Consider the following 23,004-nt stretch of genomic DNA (forward strand, 5'->3'; position numbering starts at 1 on the left):
GTGTTGTTCTCCCTTGCCATCCTTGCAGAGAGCAGTGATTCTCCGGAAAAGCCCGATTCCCATCATTTGCACGCCAGGGACACCTCCATAATGGCAATGATTGACAAGTCTCTTAGCACCAACGATCGTAATGACCTGGCGAGTATTCTGCGCAAGCATGCTGGTCTTTTCGATTTCACACAGCTACAGGCTCCACTGTCAATCCCTGTTTCTCGTGTAAAGCATCGCATAGATACGGCATACCATAGACCTCTCCGACAAAAGCCATACCGGGTATCGCCTTCGGAACGCGCAGTGATAAATGAACAGGTTGGCGAGATGCTAAAGAAGAATGTGATTCAAGAATCATGCAGTCCGTGGGCCGCTCCCGTAATATTGGTCATGAAGAAAGATGGAAAATGGCGATTTTGCGTTGACTACCGCCGTCTCAACGCCATCACAAAAAAGGACGTGTACCCACTGCCACCTATTGATGATGCTATAGACTGTCTTTCATCAGCCTCCTACTTTTCGTCTGTTGATTTGAGGTCAGGGTATTGGCAAATTTCAATGCACGAGGAAGACAAAGAGAAAACGGCATTTGTTACACCAGATGGAGTTTTTGAATTCAATGTGATGCCATTCGGACTATGCAATGCGCCTGCAACTTTTGAGCGCTTCATGGACAACATTCTGCATGGTTTGAAGTGCGAAGTATGCATGTGTTATCTGGACAATATTGTGATTTTTGGGCGCACTTTCCGTGAGCACAACACGCGCCTCGACCTCGTGCTGAACTGCCTAAGCAAAGCACGCTTAGTGCTCAACTCAAAGAAATGTTGTTTCGGAGAATGCCAAACACTCGTTCATGGACACTTAGTGAACAAAGAAGGCGTAGGGCCAGATCCCACAAAAACGGCTGCAGTGGAGGCGTTCAAGCAACCTCGCTCAGCGAAAGAACTACGCAGCTTTTTGGGCCTCTGCTCATACTTACGTCGATTCATCCCTGGATTTGCCAATATTGCGAATCCACTCACGTGCCTGCTTCAGAAAGGCGCGCCATTTGACTGGACTCCGGAATGTGCGTCCGCTTTTTCTGAGTTGAAGTTCCTTTTGACATCCCATCCGATTCTTCGACACTTCGATCCTCTGGCTCCCACAGAACTTCACACGGACGCTAGTGGTGTCGTTGTTGGGGCCGTGCTGGTTCAATGCTTGGATACCAAAGAACATGTCGTTGCGTATGCAAGTCGCTCGCTAAGCACGTCCGAGCGTAACTACACCGTCACAAAGCAAGAATGCCTCCCAGTAGTCTTCGCAGTGCAGCGCTTCCGGTCCTACCTGTATGGGTGCCCCTTTACCATCATGACAGATCATCATTCGCTCTGCTGGTTGGTCAATCTGCGTGACTCATCTAGTCGACTGGCGCGTTGGGCACTCCGTCTGCAGGAATATGACTTTACAGTTTCCTATAAAAGTGGTAGTCGTCACGCTGATGCAGATTGTCTTTCGCGACTACCACTCCCATCGACAGACTGCGACGCGGGCAACTTGGACACCTACATCGCGCCATTGGACCTGCCATTTCCTGATACCAATGCCTTTAAGATTGAGCAGCAAAGGGACCGCACCATACAGGAGCTCCTTCCTACGAAATCAAGACCATCGGCGACTCGCTTCTGCATGCGCGATGGGCTTGTGTACAAAAAGAACTATGCTACGACCGGCTTACGATATCTTCTAGTGGTTCCGAAGAGCCTCCGCGTTTCCGTCTTGCAGGCCATGCATGATGACCCAACGTCCGGCCATCTAGGCACAGCGAACAATCTTTGCCGGCTTCAAGAAAGATTTTACTGGCCGAAAATGCGCCAGACGATGGAACAGTACGTCTCTAGTTGCAACGAGTGCCAACGCCGCAAGCACCCTACCAGTGCTCCTCCAGGGCGACTACATCCTATCCCACCCCCTAGAACTCCATTCGAGCAAGTTGGGATTGACCTTCTAGGTCCCTTTCCAAGGTCTTCTAGTGGTAATCGCTGGATAGTCGTATGTACCGACCACTTAACACGGTACTACGAGACAGCTGCTATACCATCGGCAACTGCAGCTGACGTGTGTTTATTCATGCTGCATTTTGTGGTTCTACGACATGGACCTCCTAAAATTGTTATCAGTGATCGTGGGTGACAATTCACTGTAGACGTGGTGGAAGAGATGCTTCGCCTATGCGCTTCAAGCTTTCGGCACTCTATGCCATATCATCCCCAAACAAATTGCCTGACAGAACGAACTAACAGGACTCTCACGAACATGCTTTCTATGTATGTCGCAGCAGATCACAAGAAATGGAATGGCGTACTACTTTTCATCACTTACGCATTTAACACCGCACAGCATGAGACTACCAGCTACAGTCTGTTCTTTCTTCTGTATGCTCGGCCACCTCGTCATACCCTAGATACCGTCTTCCCGTTTTTGGACCACCATGATTCAGGTATATCCGAGATCGTCTGCCGAGCAGAAGAAGCCCGACGTCTTGCTTACCTGCGCACCCTCGCTTCGCAAGATCGCTCGAAGACACGTTTTGACCGTCAACATCGACACGTGACGTATAATCGCGGAAACCTCGTGTTGCTGTGGACGCCAAATAGGAAACGTGGGTTGTGTGAAAAACTCCTTGCACACTATGCGGGACCTTATGTTGTTCTAGAACGTATAAGCAGTTTAACTTGCCATGTAGCACGTCTTCATTCAAATGGCCGACGGTCTGCAAAGACTGAACTTGCCCATATAGCCCGTTTGAGGCGCTATATTCCCAGAGAGACTCTTTAACTCGCCCGGTGGGCTTTGTCTGCGCAGAGTGAAATGTTACAGCATATGTGATTTGGGTATGAGCCTCTGGGTAGCGGGGAACAAGCAGATTAGAGAAGAGGACGTTCGGCTAGTAAGATAGGCCTCGGGAGATAGGCCCCCTGGTGCACGACCCCTTCAAGCCTCCCAGTACGCCACAGCGTAATAAACCCATTTATAAATGTAACAATACGTAGTCTTCTTCCCAAGCGCGTGCCCCTGTCTAATCAAATACAATCATCCGTCAGTAGTCTACTGACATTAACAGAGTAGTCTACCGACACTAACAGAAACATGGCTCAGTGACGACATTTCAGATACAGAGGTACTGGCCGACTTGCCAATAACGTCTTTCGTCACGACGGAAAAAATGCATGTGGCAGAGTCGTACTCATCGCCACTAATAAAGCACTATCATGCTCTCTAATCAACACATCTTCGCAACTAGAATCATTATGGAATATGCAGTGCCCCTCCCGAAGCAATAATACTCGGGGTATGCAATAGGGCCCCTCGAACTGATCCAACTTTGCCCGCAAACTTAACGAAATATTATCCCAGCTTATTAATAAACACCCTAATGCACATATTCTGCTTTATTGGGATTTTAGCTTTCCCTCCAATAATTGGCTCAATCAGGCTTCACCAACCTTGGTAAATACTGAAGCAAGAGAATTTGTTGATGTTTGCCTCAACTTTAACCTAATCCAACAGGTAACCAAACCAACGCGCGTCACTAGTCAATCCTCAAACATTTTAGACCTGGTACTAACTAATAGCCCCGAAAGCTTAAAATCTATTGCATATTTACGTGAAATCAGCGATCACAAAGTTATTCATACCATATTTAGCTTCACCCCAAAAATAGGCCCCATTTTTCACAAAAAATAACTTGTAAAATTTCACTTGTAAAATAAAAGTAATTATGAAATAAATAATCGTGAACTATGAGATTTCCTGCCATACTTCGAATTCAACCTCGGTTCCTGTTATCTCATTGACAGCTGGCTAATGCTTAAGGACAAGATAACTGACTTGATTAATAAATTCATCTGCACAGTGAGCTTTACTGCCAATAAAAATAAACCATGGTTTTCCAAAAGCTTGAAAACACATGAAAATAAAAAAAGCGCCTGTTCCGAGCTGCGAAGTATAATGGTAATGCGTGCACATGGGGCAAGTACTATGCTGGGGAAGAGGCTTATTATACTGAAATTAGAAAAGCGAAAGAGACATTTTATCACAATAATTTATCTAAAATTCTGAAATCTAACCCTAGAAAAAGCTGGGAAATCATAAACCTGCAATTAACAAGAGACATCACGCTTACAAGCGATAAAGATGAAGACGTAAGGGACAATGATTGTGCCGATAACTTTAACATCGTGTTCTCATTCGTGTTCACTAAAGAGGCCAACGTACCGTTTCCTACGCCACCTACTACGACATTACCAGTGATGGTCCCGGTTGTGTTTTTTGTTTCCAGAGTAAAAAACAACCAGGCTAACTTCAGCACAAAGCTGCCTGACTTTAGTGTTGTTTAAGGTGGCCAATAGGCGTGTTGATGATTCAAGCGATGAAATTTCAGCAAAAAAATACTTAGCACTAAAAAAAGAAAAACCACATTTTAAGCCTATAGAAGCTGTCTGTGCAACACTCAAGCTTCCGATACTTGTCAAGGTGAGTTCTAAATGGCATCATCCAGTACCAAGTGACTTCCTTGTTCTGAAGACGGCACTGGCACGGCGTCTGTGTTATTTCTAGAATACACGAGCACCTGGAAAAGCTCTACGTGCCCAGTGACGAGGGCAATTGATGGCATATTGGTTTGGCATTAGGTTCTCGCCGAGTCGGAATTTCCCTGATGTCCCTAAGCAATCTAACGCCGCTGCTTGGGCGAGTTGGCTTGGGCGAGTTTTATGTGAACCTAAGAAAGCTTTTATGCTTTTCAAGGCAAAAGCCGTGTCTCGTCGAGCAACTCTTTGGGTGAAACACAATAGGCGGACAGCATGGCATGAAAAAAAGCATGTGACCAAAGTAAACAAGCAGCACTTGGGGTGAAACACAGTAGGCGGACAGCATGACATGAAAAAAGGCATGTGACCAAAGTAACCAATGACACCATATAATATGACATGGCATTGTTGCTTGGTCAAAGGAGCACCAAGGTCTTGGTGCACTATGCGAGCTGCAGCAAGCTTCAGCAGTGCGATTGTCAAACATCAAAGTAATTTAGTGAGCATCTCTTGCCTTGCAGCTTGTTATGTCATGTTAGAAGTCTGGGCCTTCTTGCGTCACAGGAAGTGTCGCATTCTGCCGAACTTCATTCCACCATCACTAAATATTCTTCTTTACGTTCTAGAAGAGTGTTTGCACTTTTTTAACCTTTGCGTGGCAGCCCATGTCTTCTATGATTTAGATGCATTCATGTTCTGCATGTGGGGGCGCAGCCAACTGTCTGCCACACTTTTGAGCATGGGGCCCTAGAGAAAATGCAACGCCACCAAGAATTGTTTTGTTTGATACATTTGAAGCTGTATTGCACTTAGTCTTGCGTGACAAGGGGACGAAATCATGGCTGTGTGAAATTTCCTAGTTGAATCTGCACATAAATACAAATTTTTAAAAGTACTTGTAAGCACAAGCAACTACTGCTAATATGCAGTCCTTCCTACTTAGCTGAGACCTTAGTAAACATCTACAAAGACTCGGCTAGCTTGCTTCTCCACAAGAAAACTATTTCAATCAAGACTGAGGTTCTCCAATTATGTTCACTGTATGAACAGAAGCATTCATTTTGCGTGTTGGAAAGAAATGAGTGAACAGTAGTGCAAAAAATCACATAAAGAACAACAGATCAAGGTGGGACCAAGCACTTAGCTAACAACGCAGTATTTATTGGACGCGATCGCATATACATATAAGGAGAACATGGGAGGAGCAGGCGATGGATCCAGCAGGTCGCACAAGTGGCTGACTGTACCAAAAAATTTTCTTTTCCAGTAAACAGAGTGAAGGGCCATGTAAAAAAAATAATAAAATTGAAGAAGGCTTGCTTGAAGGGCCGGTTGGTACATGATGCTGAGGGGAACAGTGCGAAAAACGAAGAATGAACACACTACACGTGTCATGTGTTCATTCTTTCTCTGTCCTATTTTTTGCGCTGTTACCCTCGGCAAAGAATAAAGTTATCAGAGAATACCACTGCAATCTATGGTTTGCAAGTGATGTGCAGTTGGGTAATAATCGAAAAAAATTGCAAAAAATATTGGCATAAACCAAGACGTTTTTAACGTATGGTTGAAATAAGAGACTGTTTAATGGCCTGGTTGGTCCGACTAGCACTAACCACATTTGAAAGAAAGATGGGTGCCCCTCCTCCATTTTCTTATGCTCAAGGTGGTCGTTTTGTCCATGTATGAAGCCAGAAAAAACATGTAGCTGCTGGAGCCCCCGTATGTATGACCTTCTCATAAAAACCAAATGCCGCAGCATGCACCGATGTTATTCATGTTCACAGTGGTGAAACCAGCCATGCACCCCTTTGTTCGGCCAAAAATCGCACAACATGCACGGAACATGTGTGATGTCGTTTTGATGTTGTAAGGAGAGAGAAAAAAAAGAGAGAATCGAGGTTTGAAATTCAGACTTGCGTAACCAATGTCGTCTTAAGGTGGTCATGGGTGCAGACTTAAGGTGGTCATGGGTGCAGTTGATTATTACAACTTTCTAAGAATGAAAAAATGAAAGCATAGTTGGACCCGTGGTGATGTGGAATGAAGTTACGAGCCCACATGGCTAGCTGCAAGCACCGCAAACTGGAGTTTTCAAATCGCGACAGAAGCCCAAAGACTGACAGCCTTGTGAGCAGAAGCAAGGAAACCAGGTCAGGCCCAGACTAGAGGTGAATGCAACTCTCACATCTCCTTCCCGCCTAAGACTATGCAAGTTTGGCAGGCCTTTGCTGCAGGACCAGTATGGAGCAGGCACTTCGCCCTTGTATACAGCCCTACTGCACTGCTGCCCATACAAGTGATGGCAAAGCAGATGCACAGCTCAGGCGCTCTTTTTTTTTCTTTTTTCACCATATTTTTTGGACCTTGCACAACCTTGAAACATGGATATTAAAGGCTTGCACCTTAAAATCTGCAAAAGCCAATACCTGCATTTTAACAGATATTATTATTAGATCAAGCTACGGTTGACGAGTAGGAAAATTGGAGTTGAAGCCTCCTCATGATTTCACCATATGAAGATCACCCTGAAACTGCGCCCACTACAACCACACTCTTCAAGAGTGGCACACAGTGCCTCACAAATAGCAACTTCAGCATCCAAGTGCTTTCCCTGCAGTAAACTGCACTGTCATTGCTTTTTGGAACAATAGCATTCAGGAAGCATTTCCCTAGCCCAAGTAGCTAACGACACAAAAACGTGTAAGCTAGACCACATGGAACTAGGGCCTCGTCTACACGTGAAGCACGAAAGGTGAAGCACGCTTGAGGATTATGCAGTTGTTTCGAACAATGACAACTAGCCCATGCTGGGCAATTACACTATCAAGTTAAGAATGAATAAATTATAGGAAAGAAGTTGGCTTGAACCAGCGCCTCTTCTATTTTTTTGTGCCTGTTGCGTCGCACCTGTTCCCACTGCTCTACCATTGGCGCTCTATTTCTCCGAGTGACCGCGTGGTCGCATCAGGTTATTACCCTCTCGCGTGGCCTCTCTTAGCTTGACTTCTATGGGTGGATGCGGCGTAACCACTGGTTTTTTCCAACTTTATACAATTACTTTCCTTTGTAGTTGGTAACTTCGCATTTGTGCGCTTGTTTTGGTAACGTATTATGAAAAAAAGCGTTGTGAGTGTCTTATTCTTTGTTTGCAAGCACTCAAAGGAGTGCTTGCCTGCCAATTATCGATCCTGATCCAAATATAAATGGAATTCACAGATAGAAGTAATGAAACAAGACAGCAATTTTATATGCGCAAAAGACAAAAATAAAAAGAAATGAGTCAGTACAAGTTAAGAAACAACCGGTTGAACTGAAAACATTTGCCAGTCCAGCATTGAAGGTGCGCACGTGTCGTACAAGCTTTTTAATGTTTCCAAAACTTCCATGATAATGGCTTCCTTTGATAAAGCCTGGTCACAGATTTTTTATCGGTGAAGTCGGCAGCATAGTTTGTAAACAGCGGCTTCATGAAATTTCTGTACACAAGTTCTATTATTTAGCGCCTTTGTATTTGGTCAAAACGGTCACACAGCAGTACTGGCAGGCTAACAATTACATCTGCACTCTTCCCGACGCACGTCTGTAGAGGCTTAAGGAGAGCTGTGCGGTCCAGAAGCATCACTTTCACAAATCTTTTCAGGGCATGCAGCAGACGCACGAGCTCCGCAGTGGGGTAGCACAAGCCACCTCTGTCCTGGTGGAAAATCAAGTTGTTCGTATCACTGGTGCTGCTCCCTTTTGCCTTCAAGATTAACGACAGGCAGTGAAAAGACTGACTGTCGATTAACGACAGTCAGTCTTTTCACTCACGACGCAAGATATGTATCCTGCGGTGAGAGAAACTCCAGCTATATCTGGTGTGGGCATAAACGGCTTCGTCAAAGTTCAGAGTTTCTGCAGTAGGTGCTGCGCCGAGTTCACTGCTACGACCGCGCTTGTTGTTATGTCTTGCTTGGCTCGCCGCTCCTAATAATGCTCCCCGAGAAAGCGAACAAAGCTGAGCTTAGCACATTGCTTGTGTGGGAAGCCGCAACAATGCCCGTTTTCAGCAGCTTCTCAAGGCCCGAAAGAGCGCTTCTGACATCAAGCATATCATTGCAGTCAGCGCTCCAACGAAGCGTTCCAAACAGGGATTCGATGGGGTCACTTGAAAACTTTCTAGTCAACACAAATTTGAGCCCTCTATCTAACAAAAATCTGATACACTGGACGTTGGCGACGTTGGCAACTGAATAACAGTGCATGGTGAGTTTTTTCGTTAGGAAGTTTATTGGTGCGCTTGCCATCTTGAGCTCTTCAATGTATTCTAAATAAACAAGGTCCAGCCAACGAAGTCTGGAATCCTCAGGATCATCAAAGTGCCTGGTGTCCGGATGGTTCTGGTGAATATGCTGCTGGCAGTCGCTGACGTCCAAGAGAGTAAATTATCTGCTCACATTATTCGTGAACTCAACAGTTGGGCCGACACTGGTGAACTTTGTGTCGCATGTGTGCCCGGCATGATCTTTCATGAAAGACAAAGCCGCTGTCACGGCTGGTGAAGACAATTGGACGGCAGGCTTTACTCCCATTTTTTCTATATTAGACGGATAGGCGCGTTTCCTCGTGAAAAAAACAGACCGGCATAATAATCGAGCCCCGCTGCATCTTGTAAAGGTCCTTTATGTAGGTTGAAGAAATTTCGCCATTTCTTCCCAATTCTCGTGCCAGAAATTGCGATCGGATGTTTTTGAGGATGTGATTCTGATCAAATGCCACAAACAAACAGCGGCTTTTGTCAGCGGGATGAGGCACTCGGGTTTTCGATTGCCCACCTGATAATATTTCCATTGCTGCGAAGTTTATTTTGTGGTTGTCCGTCACAACTCGAACTATCTCAAATCCCATTCCTTCAGGTTTCTTGGTGACGCGCTTGGCCGTTTTCGCAAGCAGTTCGCCAGTGCATGATCTGGTAAAGAAGTATCCCACTGGGATCCGAAATCTAGCGTGAAGGCCACAGATAAAGCACAAAAACAAGTTCGCTTCTTTCCAGGTCTGACAACACTTGGTTGAGAGCGCCCATGTCTATGTTTCCCAAGAAGGCGTGTCGTTGTTTGTGGTATTCAAGCCTTTGCTTTATTCTCATTTCGTCTGTGATGAGGCTGCAAATTTTGGCTTGCTCCGTCCCAAGGCACTTGATTTCAGTGTTGAGCCTCTGCTTCACTAGCTCACTGAAGCCTACTTCTCCAGCAGTTGTTCCCATAGATCTTTGTAGCGTACTTCTGCACGGGAGTGCGAGGAGCTTGGTCCTGATATACTTGTACGACTTTGTTGAGAGGCTTCTCAGAATCATGCTCTGTCGTATAGTGGTTTCACACCACTTTGGTTTTTTTCACCTTGTAGTTTAGGACTTGGTCCATTATCACTCCGGCTTTACTGCAGCCTTGATCGCAGTCTCTGGCTACTTGAAGTAATTTGCTTATGTTGCACTTTTTCTTTAATCTTTGCAACTCTTTCTTGTAGGTACCTACTGTTGCCTGCAGCCTTTCATTTCGTTGCTTCCATGCCCTTTCTTAGTCATGCCATTTTTTTCACTCCAAGAAGGCTGTTGCGGGGCTTCTGCTGTCGGCTTGAACACGAAAAGTCCTCAAGGCAAGTGGACCTGCACCCTTTTCCGCTGGCTTCCCAACACTTGGCTCAGGAAAGTTTTCAGGAGTGACTAGCTGCTGCTACAAAAGGCAAGTCTTGGATGTCGCTTGAGCAACACTTCTGATTGTTGCCGGCTACTGGGCCGAGTGGTTCGTCAAGCGTGTTTGCGCGAACTTCTGGCGCCGGTGCAGGGAGCAAATCTATTTCCTGACTTGGTAGACTTGCCAACGTGTACGTTGAGGAATCACATTCTTTTCCGAGTGCTGCTGCAGCTTCTCATCTTTGGTGGACCTTCCTCATGTAGGATGGGTAATGCGGAAAGACACTCGCCACCGCATTAGGCTTTAGCAAGCATCTTTTAGTATTTTCCCTAAAGTCAGTTTCCACAAAATGTAGGCTGCACACAGCCGAGTAACACGAAGTGAAATTCGGCACCCAGTTCTTCCACACAATAACTCGGTAGCTCAGTGTTCGCTGGAATTTCGTGAAAGGACACACCTGCTTCTTTTTTTCGTTGGCTAGAAGTGCAGAATGGAACGCAAAAGCTGCGCATGGTGACAGATGAAAAAGCACGATGACATCACCACTGAAGCGAACAAACAGATCTACAACTGCCACTGCGACCAAACGATGGGCTAACCTTGTCATTTGCAAGGTGACTGGGATGCGAATTATCACTCCGGTAAGAGAGGCATATTGACAGTTTATTTCACCTTTATTATTTATTACGCGTGAATACTACTACTTTTAATGTGATGGCAACAACTTCGAGCAAGGTTTGCCATTACTTTAAGCAGACGACAAAAAAAGCGCAGAAAACCGGCGCACGAGCATCGTTTGCTAGAGGGTAATAGCGCAGAGCTGCCAAGCGGCGTCAAAGGACAGAACCGAGAGTAAAGGGAGAGGGCACGGTGGCGCTCACACGGCAGGCACAAAAAAAATATAGGAGGCGCTGGCTTGAAAAAATAACAAGCCTCACCACTGGCAACTAGAGCCTAGTCTCCACTTGAAGCACAACAGGTGAAGCACGCTTGAGCATTATGCAGCTGTTTCAAACAAGGACAACTAGCCCATGCTGCGCAATCGCACTACCAAGTCAAGAGTGAATAACTTATAGATAAGAGGTTGGCTTGAACAATAACGAAATCCACCACAGGCAACCTGAGCCTCTTCTCCACTTGAAGCACAACAGGTGAAGCACGCTTGCGCTTTATGCAACTGTTTCGAACAATGACAACTAGCCCATGCTGCGCAATTATGCTATCAAGCCAGGGATGAATGATTTATAGGAATGAGGTTGGCTTGAACAATAACAAGCCCCACCACATGCAACTACGGCCTCGTATCCACTTGAAGTAAACAGGTGAAGCACGCTTGAGTATTATGCAGCTGTTTCGAACAAGGACAACTAGCCCATGCTGCGCAATTGCACTACCAAGTCAAGAGTGAATAACTTATAAAAAAGAGGTTGGCTTGAACAATAACAAGCCCCACCACTTGCAACTAGGGCCTCGTATCCACTTGAAGCACAACAGGTGAAGCACCCTTGAAGATTATGCAGCTGTTTCGGACAATGACAACTAGCCCATGCTGCGCAATTACAATATCAAGTCAGGAGTGAATGAATCAATGGCTTGAACAATAACAAAAGTTATTGAAGTCGAAGGCGCTGATTAAATAGATGATGCACAAGCAGTGGTACATGACACAATACAGAGAGCTGTACATGCGCGTCGTTTCGAGTAGCCACAATGAAGTTGTAGATTTGCTGACAATCAGCTTTGCCACTGGACCTTCTTCTCTGGCTTTTTCTGGGAAAAGGCAGAAAAAAAAAAAAAAGAAAGCAGACATGAACAAAACACAAAAGCAAAACTTTGGCGTCACATTACAAATTGCATGCTGCCACCTCAAAAAAGTACTGTTCTATATTGAACACATGACAATGTAAATTATAAGAGTAAATTAATCACACTTACCCACTTTCAGTTAATTTTTTCCAGTAATGTGAATCTTATTACTCAAGGGTGAGAATTCTACAGTGATACCAGTAAGAATACCGCAGAATAGTTGAGATTAATAATTCTTCACCCTAGTCACAATAACGTTCATGAAGTCATAGACGAGAATGAGAGTGAAGAGTACGTAAGTGGGAGGGAGAGCTTAACAAATGAACACTACAATATGATTCAATTGCGACAGATACGGCAGTCCTTGGAGTTAGCCTTCGCAAGTGCACTCCATTCAAGCGGAATGAGACAACAGTGGTAGTAGTAAGGGTTTTTAAATTTTTTTTTTACTAAATATCACAGAAACCTCCAGGTAGTATTAACAGTGTGAACACGTTTTAACGATAAGTACCAGTAGTCGCCACATGAGAAGCCCTTGTCCATTATGACAGACCTTCATACCCCACTTTTGTTGCCAAATGTCTGTACAGTCTACTCTCATAATAACGGATGTGGAAATCGAGAGCGCCCTCCTACCTGGCGCCTCGTTCCCCAGCTATGGCCCGTGCGCCGACGGCGTAGCTCGGGCGCGCATAAGCACCGGCATCCGCCAATATGGCTGCCGGGGCGCCTCTTGGTCTGGGCGAGTCAAGTCTCGGCTCCGTCCTGCACTGGCATGTCCGGGCACGCTACGCTGGCGCGCTGAGCGGGCCTACGTCAAAACGCAGCGCCATTTCCCTTTGGGCCACGCGTGACATCCTCCTCTCCTCAAGCTATGTTGCGCCCGACGATTCACTCGTCACGGCAGATGCTCTCAGGCCTCCACGAGAGGTTGACGCGCTGCTCAGCAGGCGGCTTTCGTTCGTGCGTTCGACTTCGGCCCGTGTGCGGGAGTCATCGCGCCCTAGGCAAGCATACTTGCTCGGTCTTGCGGAGTTCCCTATACGGCCCGCAAGCCCGTGACTGTCGCACTGTGCTGAATCTTTGGTTAATAAACCCGCTGTTTTTGTTTTCCTACCTCGTGCGTGGTTTCGCGCCGTGTCAGAGAAAACGACCAACCCGCACACAGCGGCAGTGGAAGACGTCGCATCCCTGCACGGTTGCGTTTAGTAGGTAAGCCTAGTGCACACCTATCTCCACACGGACCATCATAATCCGGAAAAATGAGCCCTTTTTATCCAAAGTCCGTAATATCCAAACTTCGAGGGGGGGGGGGGGGGAAGGATTGCGTTGCCGTGTGATGATTGTTCCAATTTCGCTCAGCAGTATGGGGCAGGCTAGTTCTGCTGGTGAACATTGAATAAATTCGCCAGCATGTTTACAAAAGACTTAATCACTAGCTGCGGTTATTAAAAAAACTGCTGGCCAATTTCGTTAATAAAGTAGGTGCCGTTACAGTAGCTGCAGGGACGCTATGCGGCGCCTGCACACGAATAAAGCTTAGCCCGATAATAAAACATTTCTAGTGGGCTTTCTCATATGCTCTTGTTATCGACTTCAAATAAATTCTTATCTGTGAGCACGTGAAGGCATCTCTGCTGAAGTGAGGCCACCTATTGTTTGGGAGCACAGCACCTCCCCTCCCCATTCCAAGGATTGCTGGACGGCCCCAAGTTCATCTGAGAGCACCAAGGCACCTCTTGCATTAATATTCTAATTTCACAGCAGAACTCACCTGTTTGGAGCACCGGAATGTCTAGCTTTCAAAACATAAGTCAGGATGCCTAACTTCGTTACTGCAATTAGTGATGAACAACTGATGCAAAACACAAACTTTATTTATAGTTACTTTGAAAATAAATTAGGGATCAGAGACTGGCGAGCACCCTTCAGCGATGTTGTTATCACTTTGGACCGCATTTCACTTAGCTGCAACACTTCAGCATCGCAGTCGTCTTGCTGCAGCAGGAAGTATTCCTTCACTTCATCAAGACAGTCAATCACCTGCTGAGAAGTTAGCCTAACTGCAGGGGACTCTTCTTTGGGCTCGATGTCGTCTGATCACAGCTCGGAACAACCTTCGATTGTAGCTCTCACCTCCTCGTCAGTCAGCTCCTCATTATCGACAACATTGTTGTCAAATGTGATCAAGTCGGAGAGGCTGTCTGCACCGAAAGCCTTTTCAGGCCACACAGGCGGGTCCAATGCTTTGTCATCTGGGACAAACGATTCTTCGTTGTAACTGCCATCATTTTGCCGAAAACCAGCTTTCTTGAAGCAATTTTTAATTACTTCCCCTTTCACATGCTGCCAAACGCTCGCCGACACTTCGACAAAAAACTGACGTCTATATTTGACACTCGATTACTTTGCATGGCAAAGAGCAGGCGTTCGCCAGGGCGAGTACGGTAGGCAGCCTTCACGAAATTCAGGACTCATTGGTCAATCGGCTGCAGTACCGAGGTCGCATTTGGCGGAAAGTAGGCCAGCTCAATCGCTGCGAGCCGCGGTGGCTTCATGTGGCTGGAGCAGTTATTCAGGAAGAGAAGCACCTTCCTCTTCTGCTTTATCCATCTCCCAGTTGAATTGCAATGACCATGAAAATATCCTTCATCATTCATGCCTTTGTATTCACAGGTCATTCGACAGGCATGTTCTTTACGTGCCACAAGGCGCGAGGTTTGGCTTTTGCAATCACCAACAGTTTTCTTTTCTCGGTTCCACTCATGTTGCAACAAAATAACAGGGATAAATGCTCCTTGGGAGCATTTGTCCCATGCATGGAAACAACTTCAGAAGATTAAAAAATTTCTTAGTCACTTAGGCCCAAACAACGAAACGTTCCTTTCCTTTGACCGCGTCCTCTCCTTACGTGAGGCTTCCTTACATCCAAGGACCGACGGAGGAAGCAATCGTACTCTGAAAGCTCCCTTAACCCGTCCTCGCGGGAGGAATGGTTGCGGCGCTCCTGCGTTCGAGATTATCGAATATAACCTTTGCTCACAAGCGTTTATTCTGTAAAAAAAAGTTGGGTCACCACATCACTTCCAAATTGAAGTGTTAATATAGAGACGCGTGTACGCTTTCTTCCAACTACGATTACCGAATGTGAAAAGCCACCGTAGTCGAGCGCAAAACGTGGTGCATTCTAGCAACACTGCGCGCCGTCGTGCCTGGCACCGTGCACGCACGCTCGCCGCTCGTGTCTCCCCGCAGGTGTGGGGTGGGAGGGTTGCCTCGAAAACGAAAACACCACGTGGGCTAGCTGTGAGGCGAAGCGCTCGTTCAGGGCAAGGAGCGGACCTAAGGGCGCACGAAGGTAGCCCCAAAGCAACCTTAAGCTGAGGAAGCGCCAAGGAAGCCTTTACCGAGGGCTCCTCAGTGAGGAAGCTTTCAGAGTGACATAAGGCGGCCTCACAAAATGAAGGCTTCCTCACTGAGGAAAGGAACGTTTCGTTGTTTGGCCCTTAGTGGCACAACTTTTTCTTTTGAAAGTGCACGTTAGAATATATGCACACTACTATTTATTCCCACCATGACACTGGCTGCCGGAAACCGTGTACGTCCTATTCGGCTTCACCTGATAAAATAAATCAATTTCGTTAGCACTAAATACAGTACAGACCACTTATAACGTAAGTTGCGGGAGTCGTGAATATCTGCACTATAACCAAAGCAACCTTTTTTAAGGGCTGCAATTGCGCAAAGCGTGTTGAGCAAGCTGCCTTGTATCTTTGAGAATCAAGGCATGCGATGCATGGTACTTGCAACCTTTATTATTTCAGACTGTTAAAAAAAAATTTAACGTCCAAAGAAACGCATTGCCAATGAAATGAACACGAAGGACAGGGGGGGGAGGGGGAATCTAACAAGAGATCATGTAAATTTGCCGAGTGCTTCTCAGATCACCTCGATTACGCTATTTACACAAAATGTCGAATCACACGGAATTTTATGCTCTGAAAGACGCCTACCATTCGATATCGTGGGCGCTCACTTGATTTCAAGACATCGCGATCAAATTGCGAACCACCATTCGATCCCTACACGTGGCACTCTAGTTTTTGCTAACGATATGTATTGCTTCAAGTCAAGTGCACCAATCGCAAAGAGTTTCATTGATTCCGCACCAAACTGCAACTTAGATAGCATGCCACCGCTACCTAAACACAACCAATGCCAATTAGACCTAGCCTGCCGTTTAGTATGTTGTTGGGGGAAGTTTGTCCAAGACATGAAGACCCGGTTTCAAAAGATCGCACTCAAGCATTGAACTAAGAACAGGTGGGTGATACGAAGTTCGCGCTCGCGGTCGGGAGATCAACGACGAAAACCTGCCAAGCTTACGTAAGACTGAGCACTGGCAGCAAAGGTGAAAGTTCGCGTCATAAAGCCGTGAAATATTTTAAATTTACGAATGCGATAGCAAACGCGATATCTATAGCAAGCACGATAACGACGACGCTTTTCCCGGCAGGAAACCATTAAACCCAGTTGATAAGAACGGAATCACTTTTGCCATGTTGCGCCGAGTGCGGCCTGAGCCAGGCTCTAATGACGCTAATCTGTTGGCGCTAGTGCAAAAGCCGATCTATCGCCAAGGCAACTGCCCTCCTCCCTTACTCGGTGAGCTTGCGTAGCGCGCTGCAGTCTTTTTTCCTTTTATTTTTCTTCACTTCGCGACCCATCCTATTGCGTAACAACCTCGTCGCTCGTTCTGGAGTGGTGCACCCAGCACGACGTTTTTCAGATGCGCACTCGCTACTGTGATTGTCACAAAGATTTTCCGGCAACCACATTATAACTGGTCTCTCATCTTGGGGCGCTGCAAAATCAAGTGGTATGCGTATACATTGGGTTTTATGGGAGGGTTAGCAGGAGTCGTAGAAAACTGCATTGTAACAGGTTCGGCACTATATGCGGTTATGTTATAAGTGGTTTATACTGTACGTCCTTCTCGCCATACCTTGCAAGAAGCACTGGTAGCTTGTTGGTCTTCCATTCAGTGACGGCACCGACATTCACGCTGTTGTGTTCACAGCAAAGCTGAATGAATCTGACGCGTGCCTTGCCTTGAAGCGCTCCAGCCATCCGTCGATGAAAGTGATGCCGTCGTCATGTCCGAACACTACCGCTAGCTGCTCAGCCTGCTTCCTCAGCAATAGTTCATTGGCCAGAATATCACAAGATCTAGCATCACACAGCCACATTAAATGTGCGGACTCAATTTCTGGATGCGTCGCCTCGCGGAGTTGGAAGTGCTTGGAATTTATTTTCCTTGCAAATTGCTTGCCAGTGATGCTCTTGTCCACAACCCCGAACTACTCACGGGCTGCTTGAACAGTCCCATCGCTTTTATGATGTCCGCTGTAGGGGTGCTGACACCCCCTGTAAAGTTGTTTGCGCCGTGCGGCGCACGTGTCCCGCCCCAAAGTGGCATTTCGGGTGACGACCGCGGGGCGATCCGTGGCGTATTCGCGTTGAGCACCACTATCGTTATCATCATCATGGGGTAGTGTCGGCAGTAACGCCTGGCGAAAGCGAGCCTTGGTGGCGGGTGAGAGTTGAGAGAGCCTCTTCTGCGCATGGCGGTTGCCGCGAATGGTTGTCTCTAGAATGGTCCTCGGCGCGTGGTACCACGGGCCGCGCATTGGGGCCCCTCGTGGTAAGTCAAGCGTTGGCGACGCCGCCTTTTGTGTGCTCTTGTGTTATGTTGTTTGAGTGTATGGTAATTTTGTGTAATGATGACTTAGCGTGTTGATAACGACTGATGTATCAATTCGACGGATGATATCGTCTAAATTAATTAAATAAATGTGTGCATGTTTGGTTTGTACCGACCATGTCAACCGTGTGCGTTCACTCCAAGAGCGTGGCGTGGCGCTCGCTCGCCAATTCGAGACCCCAAACCGCCTGCTTCTCACAGTGCACGACCGCGTTCACTATCTGGAGCTAGTCACTCATCAAAATTTGCTTTCGCTTTTTCGCTTTCTGGAGGCCATTACCTTAAAATTTGCGAAGTAATCATGTGCCAGCAGCTTGCCTTGGTTTCTCAGAAATCGAAGGAATTCATTCTTGGCCGCTGGCACAGCTACATCATAACAACTACAACTTCTACATCAAGTGTTACCTTGCTGTAGAGATTTTGAAGTCGTAGTTTCACTACGTTCCACTTTTCTGCTGCTGAAAAGCAAGTGCTTCAAAAGTGTCAAATGACAGGCGTGTGTTGTGAACTACTACATTGAGGTCGAACTTGCAAGTTTTGTCTTCTTGAATCAAAGTCCTCGGGATACCTCCTCCCAGATTTCCATATACAGTTAAACCTCGTTATAACGAAATTGGAGGGCCGCCGCTATTTGCTCGTTATAATCAATATTTCGTTATAGCTGCAGCGGGCATTTACCGCAAATATTAGGCACTGTACTTACCCAAAAAAGAAATAGCGGGCGAAATAACATCTCGCCGCACGGTGGTATGCAACAAAATTACCGCATTCCCAAATAAAAAGGAAAAAGTCATGCACCTGTTTTAATGCACTTCAAAATACACAGCTTGCATTTCAGGCAGACTTAGCTGCAAATAAGTCCATAATCGGACGTTGATGCACCTTCCTGATGCGAACGATGGCTCGCTCAGCTGCGGCCGCAATGTTCAAGCTATCTTCGCTGCCCTCGTGAGCGCCAAAGTAGCGGCGCAGTACGTCCACGGCGTCTAATGCCTCGGACGCCGTCGGCACGTTTGTCTCCTGTTCGTCCACAGAGTCATCGTCACTGGTTTCGTTACGATCACTGACAGCGCGCACAATATCGTCATCCAGGAGCTGCTCCGTTGCCACCACTTCCGAGTCCGCACTCACATAGTCGCAAAACGACTCGTTATCAGGCACGACACCGGCGTCACGAAGTGCCGTCCATGATGCAGCGACTTCGTCTGATGTGGCAAAACCATCCGGCACAGTGAGCTCGTCTGATGGCTCATCGCTGGCGTCTGGTGCGGCGGCAAATGAGGTGTGTCGAAAGCAGTTTGCGACCGTGGTCGTCGTCACACTCATCCACGCCGCCTGAAGCATTTCGAGGGCAGCGTACAAGTCAACATCGGTGTCTCGCTTCATCCTCATGTTGAACAGGAGCTTGTCTTTCACACGCTTGCGGTAACCTGCCTTCAGCGACATAATCACGCCTTGGTAAAGCGGCTGTATTTTTGCTGTGCAGTTGGCAGGAAGGAACAGCAGCTCGATGTCTTGAAGCATGGCAGCGGTATGGTGGGCGGTGCAGTTATCTAAAACAAGACACACCTTGCGGTTCGCCTTTGCCAGGTTTTCGTCCCATTCGCAAAGCCATTTTGAAAAAAATCTCCCTGGTCATCCAGGCTTTGCGATTGGCTACGTACTTGACTGGGAGCTGCCTCTTCCCCTTAAAGCAGCGAGGGGATGCACTTTTGCCAATTACGAAAATTGGCAGCTTCTCAGAGCCGGTCACGTTAACACAAAGTAGCGCAGTGATCTGCAGCTTACTTTGTTTGCCGCCATGGCACGGCTCGCCTTTGAGGGCTAACATCTTGTGCGGCAACATCTTGAAAAAGAGAGTGGTTTCGTCCGTGTTAAAAATATCCTCCGCGCTCTATTTTTCCTTCGCGCACAATGTTTTCTTTCGCCCACTTGGTAGCCTCTGCTTCATCGACAGATTGCGATTCGCCGCAGACCACTCTCCCGACAATGTCGTGGTGCTCCTTGAAGCGTTGGAGCCAACCCGAACTTGCTACGAAGTTGTCATAGCCCATGATGCAGGCAAAGTCTCTCGCTTTTCTTTGCAGCAAGGCACCGCTCACCGGCAGATTCACGGCCCTGGTGTCCAAGAACCATTTAAAAACGGCCCTTTCGACCACTTCAAAGGCAGGTGCCCTCATCCTCTTAGCACTTCCTTTCACGCCACGTGCAACAGCGTCGATGATGGACTCCTGCTTGCTCAAGATGGTTGACAGTGTGCTCGTCGATACGACAAAGTCTCTTGCCACATTGCCTTTCTTGGTCCCCGATTCGACGGCTCTTATCATAGCCGCCTTCTGATCTGGCGTTATGCGCTTTCGCTTCCCGCCTGGCGCATTCATGTTGCTGGAATCACGAGCGCAGCACGATAAAAGATAAGGCGGAAGCGGTAAGAAAAAGAGAAGAAACACGCACGCAAAAGCAGTGCGGCTCACGTCGGCGAGCGACAACACTTGCAGAGAAAGTGCCTGTGAAGAGGAAGGGGCAGAAGGGGCGCTCTTTTGCGCTGCCCTCTAGGAACCGGTTACTCAAGGGGAAAGGGGTATGTAAGATTAGGAAGCGCGCCTCAGCGCCATGAGAAAGGGGAGAGAAAAATATAAAGACGACACAAAAGAAAAGAAAAGGGCGAGACGTTCCCGGAGCTGCGGAGCGCTGTCGGTGGTAGCCAAGCGGCGCACGTGCAGCGACCTCTCCTCCGGAAACAGCGCGTGCTGTCTGCTTTGCGCGCCTTGCTGGAGGGCGCGTGGCGGGAGTTTCGAACTGCTAAATACAGTTATCGCATTGCGCACCGTCTCGAATTCGCATTGTGCACTGTCGTGACATCAACTCAAACTTTTACTTCTTAACAAAATTTGTTTGTTATATCCCATAACAGGCAAATTTTGCCTCGTTAAAATGAGGATTTGAATACATTGGTTTGTATGGGGACTTTCAAAGGGAATTAGGATTTACTCGTTATATCTATTATTTCGTTATAGCCCGTCTCGTTATAATGAGGTTTAACTGTATGCACTTGCTCCTGTCATTGTTGATTATTTCAGCTCAAAATTTGTGGAGGTAGACCGCACTGTCCTGAGCTGCTTGGTCTGTGCAGAATGAGTCAATGCCGAAAGAACAAGCATCTGAAGTAACGCACTGTGGCACTTGTCGAAATCTTCCGGAGCTTGGGGGCACACATGCTTGAAGCGTGTCTTCCGCGGCAGGAACTGTAAGTGAGCTTGACTATGCAATCCTTCACTCGATGACATTTTGATGTGCAGCGGAAACACCCATTGTATTCTTGCAGCTGCTCTTTCTTGACTGCAAGAGTAGTACTGGCATTACAGCTGCACGTCTTGTGCTGCTCAGTATGGCAGAAGAAGCACGTCAATGTAACGACAGATAACACGTGCAAACCTGATGCTGCTGTTAGGATGCCACCGTTTCTTCAGTCCGAGTGATCCAAAACAAGTCTCTGACATGGCAGTGCATGCTTTTGAGCTCCGCCCATATGAATAGTCATTCAGCTCGGCATCCGACACAGCTCACATCTCTGCTGGTGATGCGGACGAGGAGGCTTGAGCAGCATGCACATTGAAAGACGGTGCCAAGGCACTGTGCCGTTTTTCTTGTGTGAAACAAAGACTGATGTCATATGTGGTAGAGCTACTGCCATATGTCAACGAGCATAGCTGAATATGTAAGCATCAGCACATTTAGCGCTCACAGGCAGCAAATATTCTGTTGCGTGGCATCACACAGTCTTCATAACCTACGGATGTCATTGGCGGATGTCATTGGCGGATGTCACACTTGAAAGATTTCTTCTCAGTGCCACGAGATGGTGCAGCATAATTGTCGTTTTATCACCGAATCTTTCCTTCAGCATAGCAATGGTGTCAGTGTAGCATGATTCAATCTGGAGCAAGCCTGCAATTGCTGTTGGTGCGTCACCCGATAGGAAGCTTTCCGGGTAGTAGAACTTAGTGGATGGCGTCAGGTCATTAATGAGGCGAATAAGCTGTTCCAATTGCTACCATAAGCCGTCCACTCTGAGAGAGATAATACGGTTGAGTGAAAGGCAAGGAGGTTACCCAGAAGAAAATTTCTGTTTACTACCCTGCACTGGGGAAATTGAAATGGGCATGAAAAGGTCAGCTGAGAAAATGAAGCAAAAGGGGTGGCTAACGAAAAAAAAAATAGAAAATACACAAACACTCAAGCACAGGAATGTCACAGTCGTTTAACGAGTCCGGTTGACCACAGAAACTTCAGCAGCGCTTTCATCGCTTTCTGGCTTGAAGGTCAAACGTTCTGGCACTCCAAAATTGACTGTTCCGAAAGACGCCGGTCGTCCACAGTGAGATGTCATCTTTGGATGGTGGAATCTGCAGCTGGGGCAACCTGGACCCCGTAAGTCCTGTGGCAGCCTCATTAAATATCGTTGCTTTTGCATATTCAGTACTGAGAGCTTGAGCATGGCTGTTCTGAGGTAGTTCCAATTGGTAAATTTTGCAATGTATCTTAGTGAGCATGCCAAGCTTCATGTTAATGCTCCACTACAGCTGTGTACTCCTCTTCAATATGTTCTGTCAGAATATACTACTCATACTGTTTGTTTTATCTGCTAGAGCTCATCGTTACTAGCAAAAAGTCGTTTTTGTACAGCCAGTACGAGCTTTGCAATGTCGATGTTAGCAAAGTCAAGCAAGATTTGCACTTCCTGAACAACGCTGCTGGCCGACATTGTCGTGCCAACCCCAATCCTCGCATCCATGATCTGTCGAGTCCTCACTACCCGCGAAGTGACAACAGTTTCGTTCGCATTGCGTAGGAGGGAGGTTTGTCCAGACGACGGTTTTCGGTATCAAAATGTGGACACTGTGATGTTAGCCAGTATGAAAAAACTGAGGCAGGAGCCATCGTGTTGCCATGTTCGAACATTATCTACTTCGTCTTCACTGGCTGGTAGCGCTTATTATCCTATTTTCTACAACTTCTATTAACTTCACAAAATGCGTGTAAAAAGCATTAGCTGGACGATAGTGTTTAATGCTAACTGACAAACATGAACATGCTGGGCACCAGCATGAATAAGTGTCATGCAACATGAACAATTATATAACAGGAAATCGCAATAAACCTGATGATGCTTTCTTCGAGTAAATATCAAACTTGCAAA

General features: G+C 46.9%; 1 protein-coding gene across 2 annotated transcripts in view; it reads right to left on the minus strand.

Moving 5' to 3' along the window:
* Positions 1-11,827: 11,827 nt before the first annotated feature.
* The window catches only part of dbe (KRR1 small subunit processome component homolog dbe), a 119,326-nt gene continuing 108,149 nt past the window's right edge, over positions 11,828-23,004 (minus strand). For both annotated transcript variants that reach the window (XM_037420177.2, XM_037420179.2), the window contains exon 10: positions 11,828-12,004. In XM_037420177.2, the coding sequence (XP_037276074.2) occupies positions 11,969-12,004 (36 nt within the window). In that variant the 3' untranslated portion in view covers positions 11,828-11,968. The remainder of the gene's footprint in view (positions 12,005-23,004) is intronic.

Source organism: Rhipicephalus microplus, chromosome 2, assembly GCF_043290135.1.
Source record: "Rhipicephalus microplus isolate Deutch F79 chromosome 2, USDA_Rmic, whole genome shotgun sequence".
Lineage (NCBI taxonomy): Eukaryota > Metazoa > Arthropoda > Arachnida > Ixodida > Ixodidae > Rhipicephalus > Rhipicephalus microplus.